This window comes from Nematolebias whitei, chromosome 16 (genome assembly GCF_014905685.2).
Source record: "Nematolebias whitei isolate Nwh7 chromosome 16, NemWhi1, whole genome shotgun sequence".
Classification (NCBI taxonomy): Eukaryota; Metazoa; Chordata; class Actinopteri; order Cyprinodontiformes; family Rivulidae; genus Nematolebias; species Nematolebias whitei.
In genome coordinates this window covers 34,070,444-34,082,682 of record NC_056513.1, presented here as the reverse complement: position 1 = coordinate 34,082,682, position 12,239 = coordinate 34,070,444, and the positions used below count along the sequence as shown (strand labels likewise).

At 45.2% G+C, this 12,239-nt stretch overlaps 1 protein-coding gene across 1 annotated transcript in view; it reads left to right on the top strand.

The window, feature by feature from the left end:
- The first annotated feature begins 10,186 nt into the window (after window positions 1–10,186).
- si:dkey-45d16.4 (trichohyalin) overlaps window positions 10,187–12,239 on the top strand; it is a 21,238-nt gene continuing 19,185 nt past the window's right edge. Inside the window, exons 1-4 of the mRNA XM_037690586.1 lie at window positions 10,187–10,334; window positions 10,893–11,015; window positions 11,130–11,271; window positions 11,350–11,458. Coding sequence (XP_037546514.1) covers window positions 10,298–10,334; window positions 10,893–11,015; window positions 11,130–11,271; window positions 11,350–11,458 — 411 coding nt within the window. The 5' untranslated portion in view covers window positions 10,187–10,297. The remainder of the gene's footprint in view (window positions 10,335–10,892; window positions 11,016–11,129; window positions 11,272–11,349; window positions 11,459–12,239) is intronic.

Below are 12,239 nucleotides of genomic sequence, written 5' to 3'. Positions count from 1 at the left end.
GCCTCCTCTAGAGGAGATCGACCTCACCTCTGTTCCTACTGAATACCGCAACCTGGCGGCAGTCTTTAGCAAGCAATGCGCCTTGTCTCTTCCTCCTCATCATCCCTATGACTGCTCGATTGACTTATTACCTGGCGCCCCCTTGCCGTCAAGTAGACTTTATAATCTTTCTGGTCCCAAAAGGGAGTCTATGTCCAATTATATTAATGAATCCCTTGCCTCTGGTATTATTAGACCCTCGACCTCCCCTTTGGGAGCCGGTTTCTTTTTCGTTTCTAAAAAGGATAAAACTCTCAGGCCATGTATTGATTACCGCGGATTAAATAACATAACTGTTAAAAATAAGTATCCGCTCCCCCTCATTGACTCACTGCAGGAACAATTACAGTCGGCTTCTTGTTTCACTTAACTCGACTTAAGAAATGCTTACCACCTTGTGCGTATTAAGGAGGGCGACGAGTGGAAGACAGCTTTTCGCACTCCTTTGGGTCATTTTGAATATTTAGTTATGCCTTTTGGGTTGACCAATGCCCCCACAGTTTTTCAGGCGCTCGTCAATGACGTCCTGCGCGACCTTATTGGTAATTTTGTTTTCGTCTACCTCGACGATATCCTTATCTTTTATCACAACCCCTCTCAGCACACGGCTCACGTCCGCACGGTTCTTCAGCGGCTGCTGGAGAATCAGTTATTCGTTAAGGCAGAGAAGTGCGAGTTTAATACCTCCACCGTCTCATTCTTAGGTTTTATTTTTGAGGGCGGACGTTGTCGAACCGACCCCGAGAAAACCAGGGCGGTAGTCGACTGGCCGACCCCCGAGTCCAGGAAACAGTTACAACGTTTCCTGGGCTTCGCAAATTTCTACAGGCGATTTATAAAGAATTATAGTCATGTCGATGCCCCCCTGTCTCAGCTCACCTTCACCGCCCAAGCCTTTCACTGGACCCCAGAGGCCGAGGCCGCCTTCAAGAAACTCAAGTCTCTCTTTTCCTCCGCGCCCATCCTCTGCCACCCAGACCCTACGCACCAGTTCAGTCTGGAGGTGGACGCCTCCGACACTGGGGTAGGGGCGGTCCTTTCCCAGCGATCACCTTCGGACAATAAGGTTCATCCCTGCGCCTTCTTTTCTCAACGTCTCTCCCAAGCGGAGCGCAATTACGACGTGGGCAACCGCGAGCTGTTGGCAGTCAAGCTTGCATTAGAGGAATGGCGGCACTGGTTGGAAGGCACCGAGACCCCTTTTTTGATTTGGACGGACCATAAGAACTTGACCTATCTTAGGAACGCCAAGCGTTTGACCTCCCGTCAGGCCCGTTGGTTGCTTTTTTTTAATCGTTTCAATTTTGCCCTAACTTTCCGCCCAGGCTCAAAGAACATTAAGCCTGATGCCCTGTCCAGGCAGTTTGCCCCTCCTGACTCGCCTGAGGTCTCTAATAACATTGTTCCCCCCACCTGTATTGTCGGCTCCTTCTCCTGGCCCATCACCGCTACCGTTCAGGAGGCCCTTCTCTCCGAACCCGATCCTGGTGGTGGTCCCCCCGGTACCCTCTTTGTTCCTTCCAGCGTGCGGTCCAACATGCTCCAGTGGCTTCACTCGAACAAGCTTTCTTGCCACCCTGGAGTCAACCGCATGCTCGCCCTCACAAAGGCTCATTTCTGGAGGCCCTCCATGTCCAGAGACATTAAGGACTTTGTTTCGGCCTGTTCCGTCTGTGCCAGAAACAAGTCTGGTACACAACCTCCGGCTGGCCCTCTGCTTCCCCTCCCGACCCCTAGTTGCCCTTGGTCCCACATCGCCCTCGATTTTGTGACCGGTCTTCCTCCATTTGACGGCAACACCCCCATCCTCACGGTTGTTGACCGTTTCTCCAAGGCCGCTCACTTTGTCCCCCTCCCTAAGCTCCCCTCTGCCCTTGAAACCGCTCACCTTCTCACCCTCCATGTTTTCAGGCTCCATGGGATTCCTTCGGACATCGTCTCCGACCGAGGCCCGCAGTTCATCTCCCAGGTCTGGCACTCCTTCTGCAAGTCGCTCGGGGCGTCCGTTAGCCTTACCTCCGGCTACCATCCTTAGGCTAACGGACAAGCTGAGCGCTGTAATCAGGAGTTGGAGTCCACCCTGCGTTGCCTGGTCGAGTCCAATCCATCGTCCTGGAGCCAACACTTGGTTTGGGTGGAATACGCCCACAACTCTCTCCGTTCCTCTGCCACCGGTATGTCCCCCTTCGAAGCTTCCCTCGGCTACCTCCCTTCTCTTTTTCCCAGCTCTGAGTCCGACTGCTCGGTCCCATCCGTGCAGCACCACTTTCGGCGGTGTCGTCGCATCTGGCGCCAGGCCAAGGTGGCCCTCCTTAGGACCGCAGCCCAGGCTAAACGGTTCGCTGACCGCCACCGTTCAGAGACACCCACCTACCAGGTCGGCCAGCAGGTTTGGTTGTCCACCAGGGACATCAAACTGGGGGACACCCCCCGTAAACTGGCCCCCCGCTTCATTGGTCCCTTCCCCATTACCCGCATCATTAACCCCTCTGCGGTCCGTCTCCATCTCCCCAGGGCCATGAGGATTCACCCGACCTTCCATGTGTCCCAGGTGAAGTCCGTTTCCCTCAGTCCCTTGTGTCCCCCTTCTGACCTCCCTCCGCCGCCCCGCCTGATCGACAACCACCCTGCGTTCACCGTCAGATCCATCCTGGACGTGCGACGCAGGGGTAGGGGTTTCCAGTACCTGGTCGATTGGGAGGGGTATGGTCCTGAGGAGAGATCATGGATCCCCAGGTCTTTCATCCTCGACCCCAGCCTCATCTCCAGGTTTTTCAGAGACCACCCCGAGAAGCGCCTCAGGTTGCCTGGAGGCGATTCTTGGAAGGGGGGGGGGGGTACTGTAAGGGTCCCACTGCCTGCAGCATGCCTTGCTGATGGCCGCTGATTACCAACCAACACCTGGCGGCCATCAGCCTGATGAGCCTCTCCATCTACAAAAGGCTGCAGCCCAGTGTGACTCATCGCTGGAACATATCACCTCTCATGGTATAGTACTGTTGAGCTAGATATGTCTAGGTGAAAAGAATTTGTTCACCTGTGTTCTCTTTTCCAGTTTCCTGGCTCCTCGTGTTGGACTGTAAGGACAAAACCTCCTTCAAACAACCACTCAGGTCTTCCCCTCTGGACCAACACTAACCTGTCGTCCCTCTTTCCAAGAGTGCTGAGTTCCAGCGTGTGAATATTCACTGTACATAATAAACACTGTTCTTTTGTATTTCCCCTGTGTCTGCCTCGTTCTGGGTCTCATACTATCTGGGTTCGGATGATGTTTAGGTTCTTATAATCGCTATGATGCTTGTCTACATTTTTCTATCACATCATTTCTAATTCCTGTTTTATGCAGAGTTTGTGATAAATGCAGTTTTCTTTTTTAGCTTTCTTTTTTAGCTCCATCTCTGGATCTGTTCACGTTTTGTCTCGGCCTTGTCACACTTGGGGCGTGTTTCTCTCAGCAACCATGTCTGATGCTGCCATGGAGACCCCTGCAGATATGAAACGTTTGCTAATGAAACGGAAATGCTGCTTTTAAACTTTAATATTAACAAAAAAGTTTTAGTCTTTTGGGAGTGCAAGTTATATGAGACCAGAACTGAAGCATTTAATGAGTAATGTGACTGATACACAAAACAAGATAAGTGGAATGAAATGTTCAGACAGATATTCCATGTTTAGGTTTGTCCTCTTAGCGAGCTGTGCAGGAAAAAAATAAAGCTCTTCACTTCTTTATAGCAAGACCTTCATCTCATCAGTATTTGTGTAGAGCCTATTGGCTGAGTGCTTTGCCACCACTCTCCAGTTTGCAGAAATAAAAGTGTTTCACAAGTGTGCTACATCCCCTGCCTGCAAGAGTCAGAATTCACTCTCCTACGAGAGAGAGGAAGCCACAAAGAGAAGACGGCGTGAAGTGACTGAAAGCAGGGCAGCTGAATGAAAAAGGGGGAAAGGGGAGTGGGAGGGCAGAGAGATGAGGTGGTTGGGTTCTTGTTTTCACATGAGTCATCTTTGGTGGAAACACTGAACTCCCACGAGGACAACTCGCAGTGGAAAAGGTCAAGGCTGTCGTTCAAATGCCAGAATCCTGCACATCTCACTGCGAACATGTGAAGTCCTGCAGACACGTCTGTGTGAGAGAAAAATGGAAGGCGGTCTGTCTATACTCAGTGCGTGGACCTGATGAGAGGTACAGTAGCTGTCACAGCTTTGTTACTATGGTTACTGTGGCTTTGTGGTACACTTTGAATTGTTGTATCATCCAGTTGTGCAACTTAATGAACTATAGTTGATTTTAATGCAGGGCTGCGTGTGCTGAAAAGGCTGAGAACACATTATTTAAGGATCAGAGCTTTTGGATTTAAAATCAGTCTCAAATTTCTTGAATGATTTTATTTGTTCCCTGATATAGGGCAAAAAGTGGAGGATTGGAAATACCCTCCGTCTGTCCATCCACGTTGTGAGTTGAACTTGAAAAATCAGTGAGGTACCAATTTCAATTTTGGTGTATGGCTGAATCTAGTCATAAAAAATATTTCTTTCAAAAATTTGGTTGTCATATCAAAATCCAAAATGGCCCCACTATATATTGTTTATAAATCCAACCACCCCTATCATTTGAGGAAACTTCTTTCTAGTTTTTTGGGGCTTAGTTGGTGTAGAGGCAGGGCAGCCAACTCAGGACCCGAAAGTCCCAGGTTCAATCCCCAGTCATTGCACATCTCGTGGTGTCTCTGAGCAGCACACCCCATCCCCAGCTGCTCCCCAGGCACCCCCAATAGCTGCCCACTGCTCCACCTGGGGGTGGATGGGTTAAATGCAGAGAGACAATTTTGCCATTTTATGGGAACATACAATGATGACAACACATAACACATTATTATTATTATATTGCTTAAAGTATAGTTTCCTCAAATGAATGGAGTGCCCAAAGATTAATCTGTGCCATTGACCTCCTGGCTCTACCATTGTGCCTGGTTGGGGATAAAATTGTTTCCTCCACTTGCCAGGATTGGTCACTCTGCACTGCCTCGAACAAGCAATAAATAAATAAATAAAAATGCAAACACCTACCTATCTTCTTAAGCACAGTGTAACTCACCCACTTGAATATCTTGTACTAAAACATTAAAGTTTAATTGAATTCCCAATTTAATTCCAGTCCAGAAAAACACTCATCTCAAAAACTGCAAATACAGTAGTCCTTCGTTTATCGTGGGGGTTCGGCTCCCAGCCCCCCTGCAATAAGTGAAAAACAACAAAGTACAGATAGTAGTACATACAAGTTGTAGTAGTAATAGTAGTAGTAAGTAGTAGTTTATTTTAAACCCTTCCCACACTCTTGCAATGTTCCTAACAATTTTCTAAACTATTTAAAAAAATATTAATTTTAAATGGGTACTCACCAGTGAAGATGAGATGGAGATGAAGAATTAGCTGTCAAGTGATGATGATGAAGATGATGAAGATGAAATTAAACCAGGTGTTTTGGCTTCGTCCTTCATAATAAAAGTGTGAGATGGCATCCTTTTCCAGAACAGGCCCTTTTTGTCCATGTTAAAACCTTCAGGCCTGTAGACCCCCTTGGTAATCAGATCTTTGAACGTCGTATTAACAAACTCCTCCGCTCCTGCTGTCAGCAGACGCAGTCTCTCGGTGCAAAAAACACTTTAAACCCAAATAGTTTTTGAAATCTGTTGAACCATCCTTGCTCACACTAAATGCAGTTGGTTCGGTGGTTGAACCCGGTGGTCGAAAGTCCAACTTCGGGTTTGTCCCCCCCCACTCCTCATTTGCATCGGCATGTCTGCCGTGCTGCTGCAAGAAGATCATAAAGTTGTTTCACGTTTGTCCAGATGGTGCTGGTATCCAAAGTGATGTTTTTTTTCTGCAATCATTAATCCACACAACCAACGTAGCCTACATCTTCACAATCGTGCCGTAAAGGCGGCCAGCATTTGCATAGGTACAGCCACCTTTAAGTTTGTCCAGAAGTTCTACTTTTCCTTTATTCATCAGCATCTTCCGCTGGTTTTTTGGTTCACTGCCAGAAATTTTTGAACGCACAGAACATTTAGGAGCCATAAGAATCCCAATTGAAGTCCAGTTGAAAAAGAGCACAGGTAAACAGACTGTAACTGAGTCTATCAGCAGCCAAGCTAGTAAGCATGTTGGTTACAAAGCATCTCTGGCATTTCAGTTCGCTGCCAGAAACTTTTGAACACACAGAACTTTTAGGAGCCATAATACAGTAGTAACACTTGGAAGTCTAGTTGAAAAAGAGCACAGGTAAACAGACGGTAACAGCCAATCAGCGGCCGGGTTAGACAGAGATGATGGTTACTGATTCAATCAACGCTCGTGTTACTAATTTTCCTCTATTTCTTGAAGAGACATGCCTTGACATGATTTACACTTTCTTGTGAATATTGTAAAATTGAATTTTCTTAAAAAAAAAAAAAAAAACGTTTCCATGTGACATGAATTCAATTTTACGTTTGAAAGTCCGGTTCAGCAGTCATGACTTAGCTTTGCAAAAATACTGCTCGGCAGAAAACAGCGACCAGAGGCACTACAGTTACAGCACAGCATTGACTTAAGAGCAATGTAGTCTTTATGAGTGGCGATTACAGTACAGTGGAAGCTGAATGAAAGAAGACTACAAAATGGTGGCGCCTGTCAAAATTATTATTATAATTTTTTTGTCATTAACTTTTTCACAACCACATGAGTACAGTGATATTACAGTACAGTCCACAACTGTGTGTTTTGTACAATTTTTTGGTCCAAAATTATGGACTATACATCCACAAACCATGGTAGTGAGTCGGCAGAAGTCAAACCACAAAGTAGCGAGGAACTACAGTATTCACTTTTCAAATCCCTCAATGATTGGGGACATTGGTGTACTGCTTGTTATTTACATTTTCACCCAACATGAGATCAACAGATGTGTTGGTGTAGTTTCTGTAGTATTGCATATTCTGTGCTGGTCTGGTTCATTGTAGTGAAGAGGGAGCTAAGCTGCAAGGCAAACTTTCTGTTTACCAGTTGGTCTATGTTCCTACCCTCTCCTATAGTCATCAACTCTAGTAGGTAGTGATCAAAAGAACAAGATTGCAGATATAAGTGGTTGAAATTTGTTTTCTCGGGGTAGCTAAACTCTCCCTTAGAGAAAAAGGTGAGACGTTCAGTTAGCCAGGAAAGACTCTCAGTTGAGCATCTGGTAAAGCTTGAGAATGGCAGCCATGGACAAGTAGCCATATGGTCCTTTCTGTGGGGCAACAGAATGGTAAACTCATGTAACCGGGCTTCTTGTTGTTTTCTGTCCATATGAGCATTCTTTGTCTAGCCCATCACCTAGAAACAATGTGCCTTGGGAGACCCTAACAGGGGCAATTGTTCCAGACAGCATAGGATTGTTCAGGTAGACAAACTCTGCTACCACGATAAGGTGCTGGTCTAGGGAGGAGTGCTCAGTAAACATATTTTACTTTTCAGGGATGCATAAGAGTAACACTGACTAAAAGGGAGCCACTTGTTGCCATGGATACCTGAAGTACAAATACCTCTGAAGGTAATCTCAAATCCACACATTAGATAATGCATTTATCTGTCAATAACAAGGCAGAAGAGAAAATGAGATTCTCTGTGTGTTTTATCACTTTCATTATGAAGCTGGTCTATTACAGCAGAACAGGCACATGCATGCTAAGGGATACATGACATTTTAGTTAATACAGAAATATATGTACTAATATGAAATATTTTTTACGTGTACACACATATGCAATTGGACATCAATCAAGAGTATTGTAAATTGGTCACTGCTTCATGGAGCTCTTATAGGAAGAGTTCCTTAATCCCAGCGGGACCAGGACTGTGTGTCCTGGATAATTAACAGCCCACTAACATCCCAGCTCTGAGTTTGGCAGCTACTGTTGTGCAGGCTGCTGGAAGCAAGCTTCCCATTCTGCATTACCATGGTGATGAGTTGTACCGTAGGAAACAGACTGTATGCAGATAACCTTGTTACATTCAGTTATTTGGTCTGGCTTGAGCTGTGTCATTTTCAGTTTTACTGTGACGTTTCCTACTTGTGCTCATGTGGCGGCTATATTTTTCCACACAGGCAGTTGCTAAATGTTGGAAACATTTAAGAAAACTGTTACAGGTAATCCCTGCCTCTCATGCAATGACTGCTGGATATGGACCCCAGTTCTCCTAGTTCTTCCCGTCTGAGGTATTGTTGTCTGTACATGGAACAAGAATATTTATTGGGCCATTTCACATTTGTATAGTAAGAAAAGTGCATGCTTTTAGTTATCCCATTATCATTTGGTGTGTTTTATACAGCTTTTCTGTAAACAGTTATACATTAATGTGGCCACCATCTTACTATTACCTAAAAAAACAGTTCTCCTACACTAGAGGTTACATGCAGTCATAACAATGCATATATTACAATGGACATACAAGGACATACAAATGTATCACTTGTATTTCCTTTCACATGTATATGTAAATATTGGAGAAAATTAGACTGTTTTCTGATAGTATGTAAAAATGTGTGTATGTTAGAATTCCTGCCTGCCTCAGGCTTTCCTCTGTTTTTCCTAATTTCTCCAAGTGGAGTTGTGGGCTGGATGAACTCTGCCCTGCGCTTCTTCTATCAACTCACATCCTGTTTCAGCTATCTCACCTCTTGCCAATATCCTCATCACTTGCAGGTATTTAGGACCAGCTCTGACCATCATCTTAACCATATTGTCACCATGTTCCCCTTTCAGTACTTCATGTTACCTGCTGCTAGGATCTCTTTACTGTACATATTCTCATTGCTGATCGAACCTGTGAAAAAGTATGCTCACCTGCCACTTACCTCCCTGCCCACTCTCCATCATGGCCATAGCATCTCTTACTGGGGCTTCTGGATGTTCGCTCCCCTCCTCTGAGCTGGAAGAAAAACAAAAAAACAAGACTTTATGACTCTACTACATTCTCTATTGATGCGGTGGAAGTGGTCTCCAGTTACAGGTACTTGGGTGTGCACCTGAATAACAACCTCACCTGGGGCAACACTACCAGCCCAATCAAGAAAGCACATCAGAGACTACCTCCTCAGGTGGCTGAGGCGAGCTGGTCTGGGAAGCTCAGTCCTGACCTCTTTCTACAGGTGTGCAGTGGAGAGCATCCTGTGCTCCAGCATCAACATGTGGCATGGAGGCTGCGCAGCTGCAGAAAGAAAAGTTCTGCAGAAAGTGGTGAAGGCTGCACAGAAGACTGTTGGAGTCAGTTTCCCCACCATCACAGACATCTACACCTGGGGACAACAGTTTCATGAAGGACCCCACTCACCCAGCACACACTTTTTGCTCTTTTCCCCTCAGGCAGGAGGTTAAGGAGCATTAAGTGTTGAACCACTAGACTGAGGAACAGCTTCTACCCTGACTCATAAATGCCTAACCAGGAAAATCGCTGTAATGTCACGTTGAGATTTGACACTTTATCCATGCTTCTGATTTCTGACCCATAAGCTGCTATATGCATATACCCATCTGCTTACAAGACTCATGTTCAGGATACTGTTTAATACACTATTATATTATTAGTGTTTAGTCGCTATATCTTAGATCATTTTCGTTTTTTTATAGTTTATATTATTGCTAGTTTTGGGTGTAACTGGGACCTTGAGTACACAATTTCATTTCAAATCATGCACATATGTGAATGACAATATCGCCTTGAAGTGAATAATTAATGGTAGCTGTTTCCAAGGAAAATGAAAGCTCTAATTAAATCAGAACATCATCAAAATATTTATTTGTACACTTATGCAATTATCTTTTTATTTATTTTCCCTGTGAATTTATTCAGTTAAAATGTACAGAATGTGTCACAATAAAGGTGGGAATAATGAAATTATTTATTAGTTTCATGTTTTACAGCACAATTTTTTAAATTTAATTTTAAGTATCATAAAAAGTACATTTACTCACATGAAATTAGTAATTTGGGGCGTTCAAAGTGAGTTTTATGTAAAAACAAGCACTATTTGCTCTTTCTGAGGAGCACGTGCTCCTTCCTCATGGCAGCTCTCTGCCTCAACCTTGTGGTCATATGGCGCGAGCGCAAGTCAAGGAGCGGAGCAGCGCCTCGGTGGGCTCCTCAGCCGAGGCGGGTTACACGTCAGTGGGAAACCTGTACTGGTGCGTGGACGTGTACCGCGCGAGTTCGGCGGTCCCCGGATGCACTGGGCAGAAACATGGACCGAGTGGTGGTGGAAGGGCCGATCAACAACGGTGAGACACGGCTCCAAACGCACCTCAGAAGGCCTTTTAACGTCTCGCGCTGCGCTACGCCTCAGCGGAGCCGTGTGCGCATGCTCCGCCTCCTGTGGTGCGTTCAATGCCACTGCGGGGCTGAGAGCTCTGTGCAGGCTCAGTCTGGCTGCTGTTTGAAGTGTAGCTGCAGGCCGCGAGAAATCAGGCCTGCTGCCATCAGGCCCCTCCACTCGGATTGAGGACTCATAGTTAAATAAATAAATACACAGGGTTAGACAGGATAATGATACGTATTTTTAAAGATTCTCCTATAACTTTGTTCAGTTTGGTACTACTTTGAAGTTGGAAGCTAAAATGTGTGATTCTTGTTTTAATTAAAACAATTTAATATATTTTTATTGGGTTTTAGTCGAAAATATGTAACACATTAATAACAAATTCAACCTAATAACGATGTTTTTTCAGACACGAGGAAAATTTTTAACCAGTTCCTCTGTTTTAAAGATGGGCATTTTTAAAAATTTATTTATTAATTTACTACTTTATAAATCTTTATGGTGTGGTGTCTAACTTCAGGGTTTTCCATTTCATGCCCTTCAACAACGCCCCGAAAGCGTCAGGTTCGTTTCTCAGCTCGCCATGACATCATCCTCCTGCGAGAAGTCATTGCTCAGAACCCATTTGGCTCCAAAGAGCCAGGTTTGTTTTATATTCTTAACAAAACTTTAAACTACCGGAAACACTGATACGTGTTGAAGCTGCTGCTCTAGTGATTCTTACGGACAACATCTGGTCTCATCTGTCTTCTGTCAGGACGGATATGGGCCCGTGTAGGGGAAATCATCACTGCAGCCCTGCAGGAGGAGAACTTTGAGGTGGATGCCAGGAGGTGCAGGGAGAGGACCATGCTGCTGCTGGACTATTACAAGAAACAGGACTTTCCCAGCCTGCGCAGGTTGGTTCTGTTTGTTAGAATGTGCAGTCCCACACTGGATGTGCCACACAGCATGGTGTGTGTTTTATCCTAACTCAGGTTTGGAACAGAGAGGTTGTATGCCCAAAAGGAGGATCTGCTCCATGAGGTTCTGGAGCTGGAGGCTGAGAAGGGGCTGCTGGCCAGCGGTGAGGGGACAAAATATCAGGTGAGAGTAAACAATGCTGTATCTGCAGGTTTTTAGGATTAAAACAGGCTTTTGTTCCCAACAAAAAGGCTAAAGCATATTAATTCTAGTGTTATCTCCTGATCCTACTGATATCAGCCAAAAACTAAAATCCAAACTTAAATTTTACTCAGTATAATCTAAAAGTAAAGTTTTGTTAATGTCTGCATTTTAGTTAATAAACAAATCTAATATTTCACCACTTTTTTTTAATATCTTAAACAAATATGTTGATGTGACTCAAACTCTGGTCTCCCACATGAAAGCACATTGTAATTTCCTTTAGACAGTCCTCAAATAGTGGGGTGCGCCCCCCCTGGGGGGGCCCGGGGCAATGCCAGGGGGGACGCATGTGACCCTAGAAAACATGTTTTTTTTGCCGCAGGGAGTAGGTTTTTTTTTCACCATTCTCACTTTGTCGCGTGCATTCCTAATAAGTTATGAGCAAATATGGCTGCCTTGTCATTTTGGGAGCCATGCATGACCCGTGTCTCTCCCCTCTGCGGCTGACGCGATAAATAAACTCAACTGTCACCTCCTCAGTCCTCTGCTGCTGTTTTTATGTCCACGCGCTCTGGACGTCACTCACAGCGCGCATGCAACAAAGAGTAAACTCAAGCGAGAGCGACACCTGCCCCCTCTTTCATAGTTGTCGCAACCATTATATGTGAAGGGGACAAGTCCCCCCACATTAAAAAAAATTTCGTTTGGAACCCCACTTTTACTATGAAACATTAGCTCAGGCGGCGCAGTTTCTCTTTCT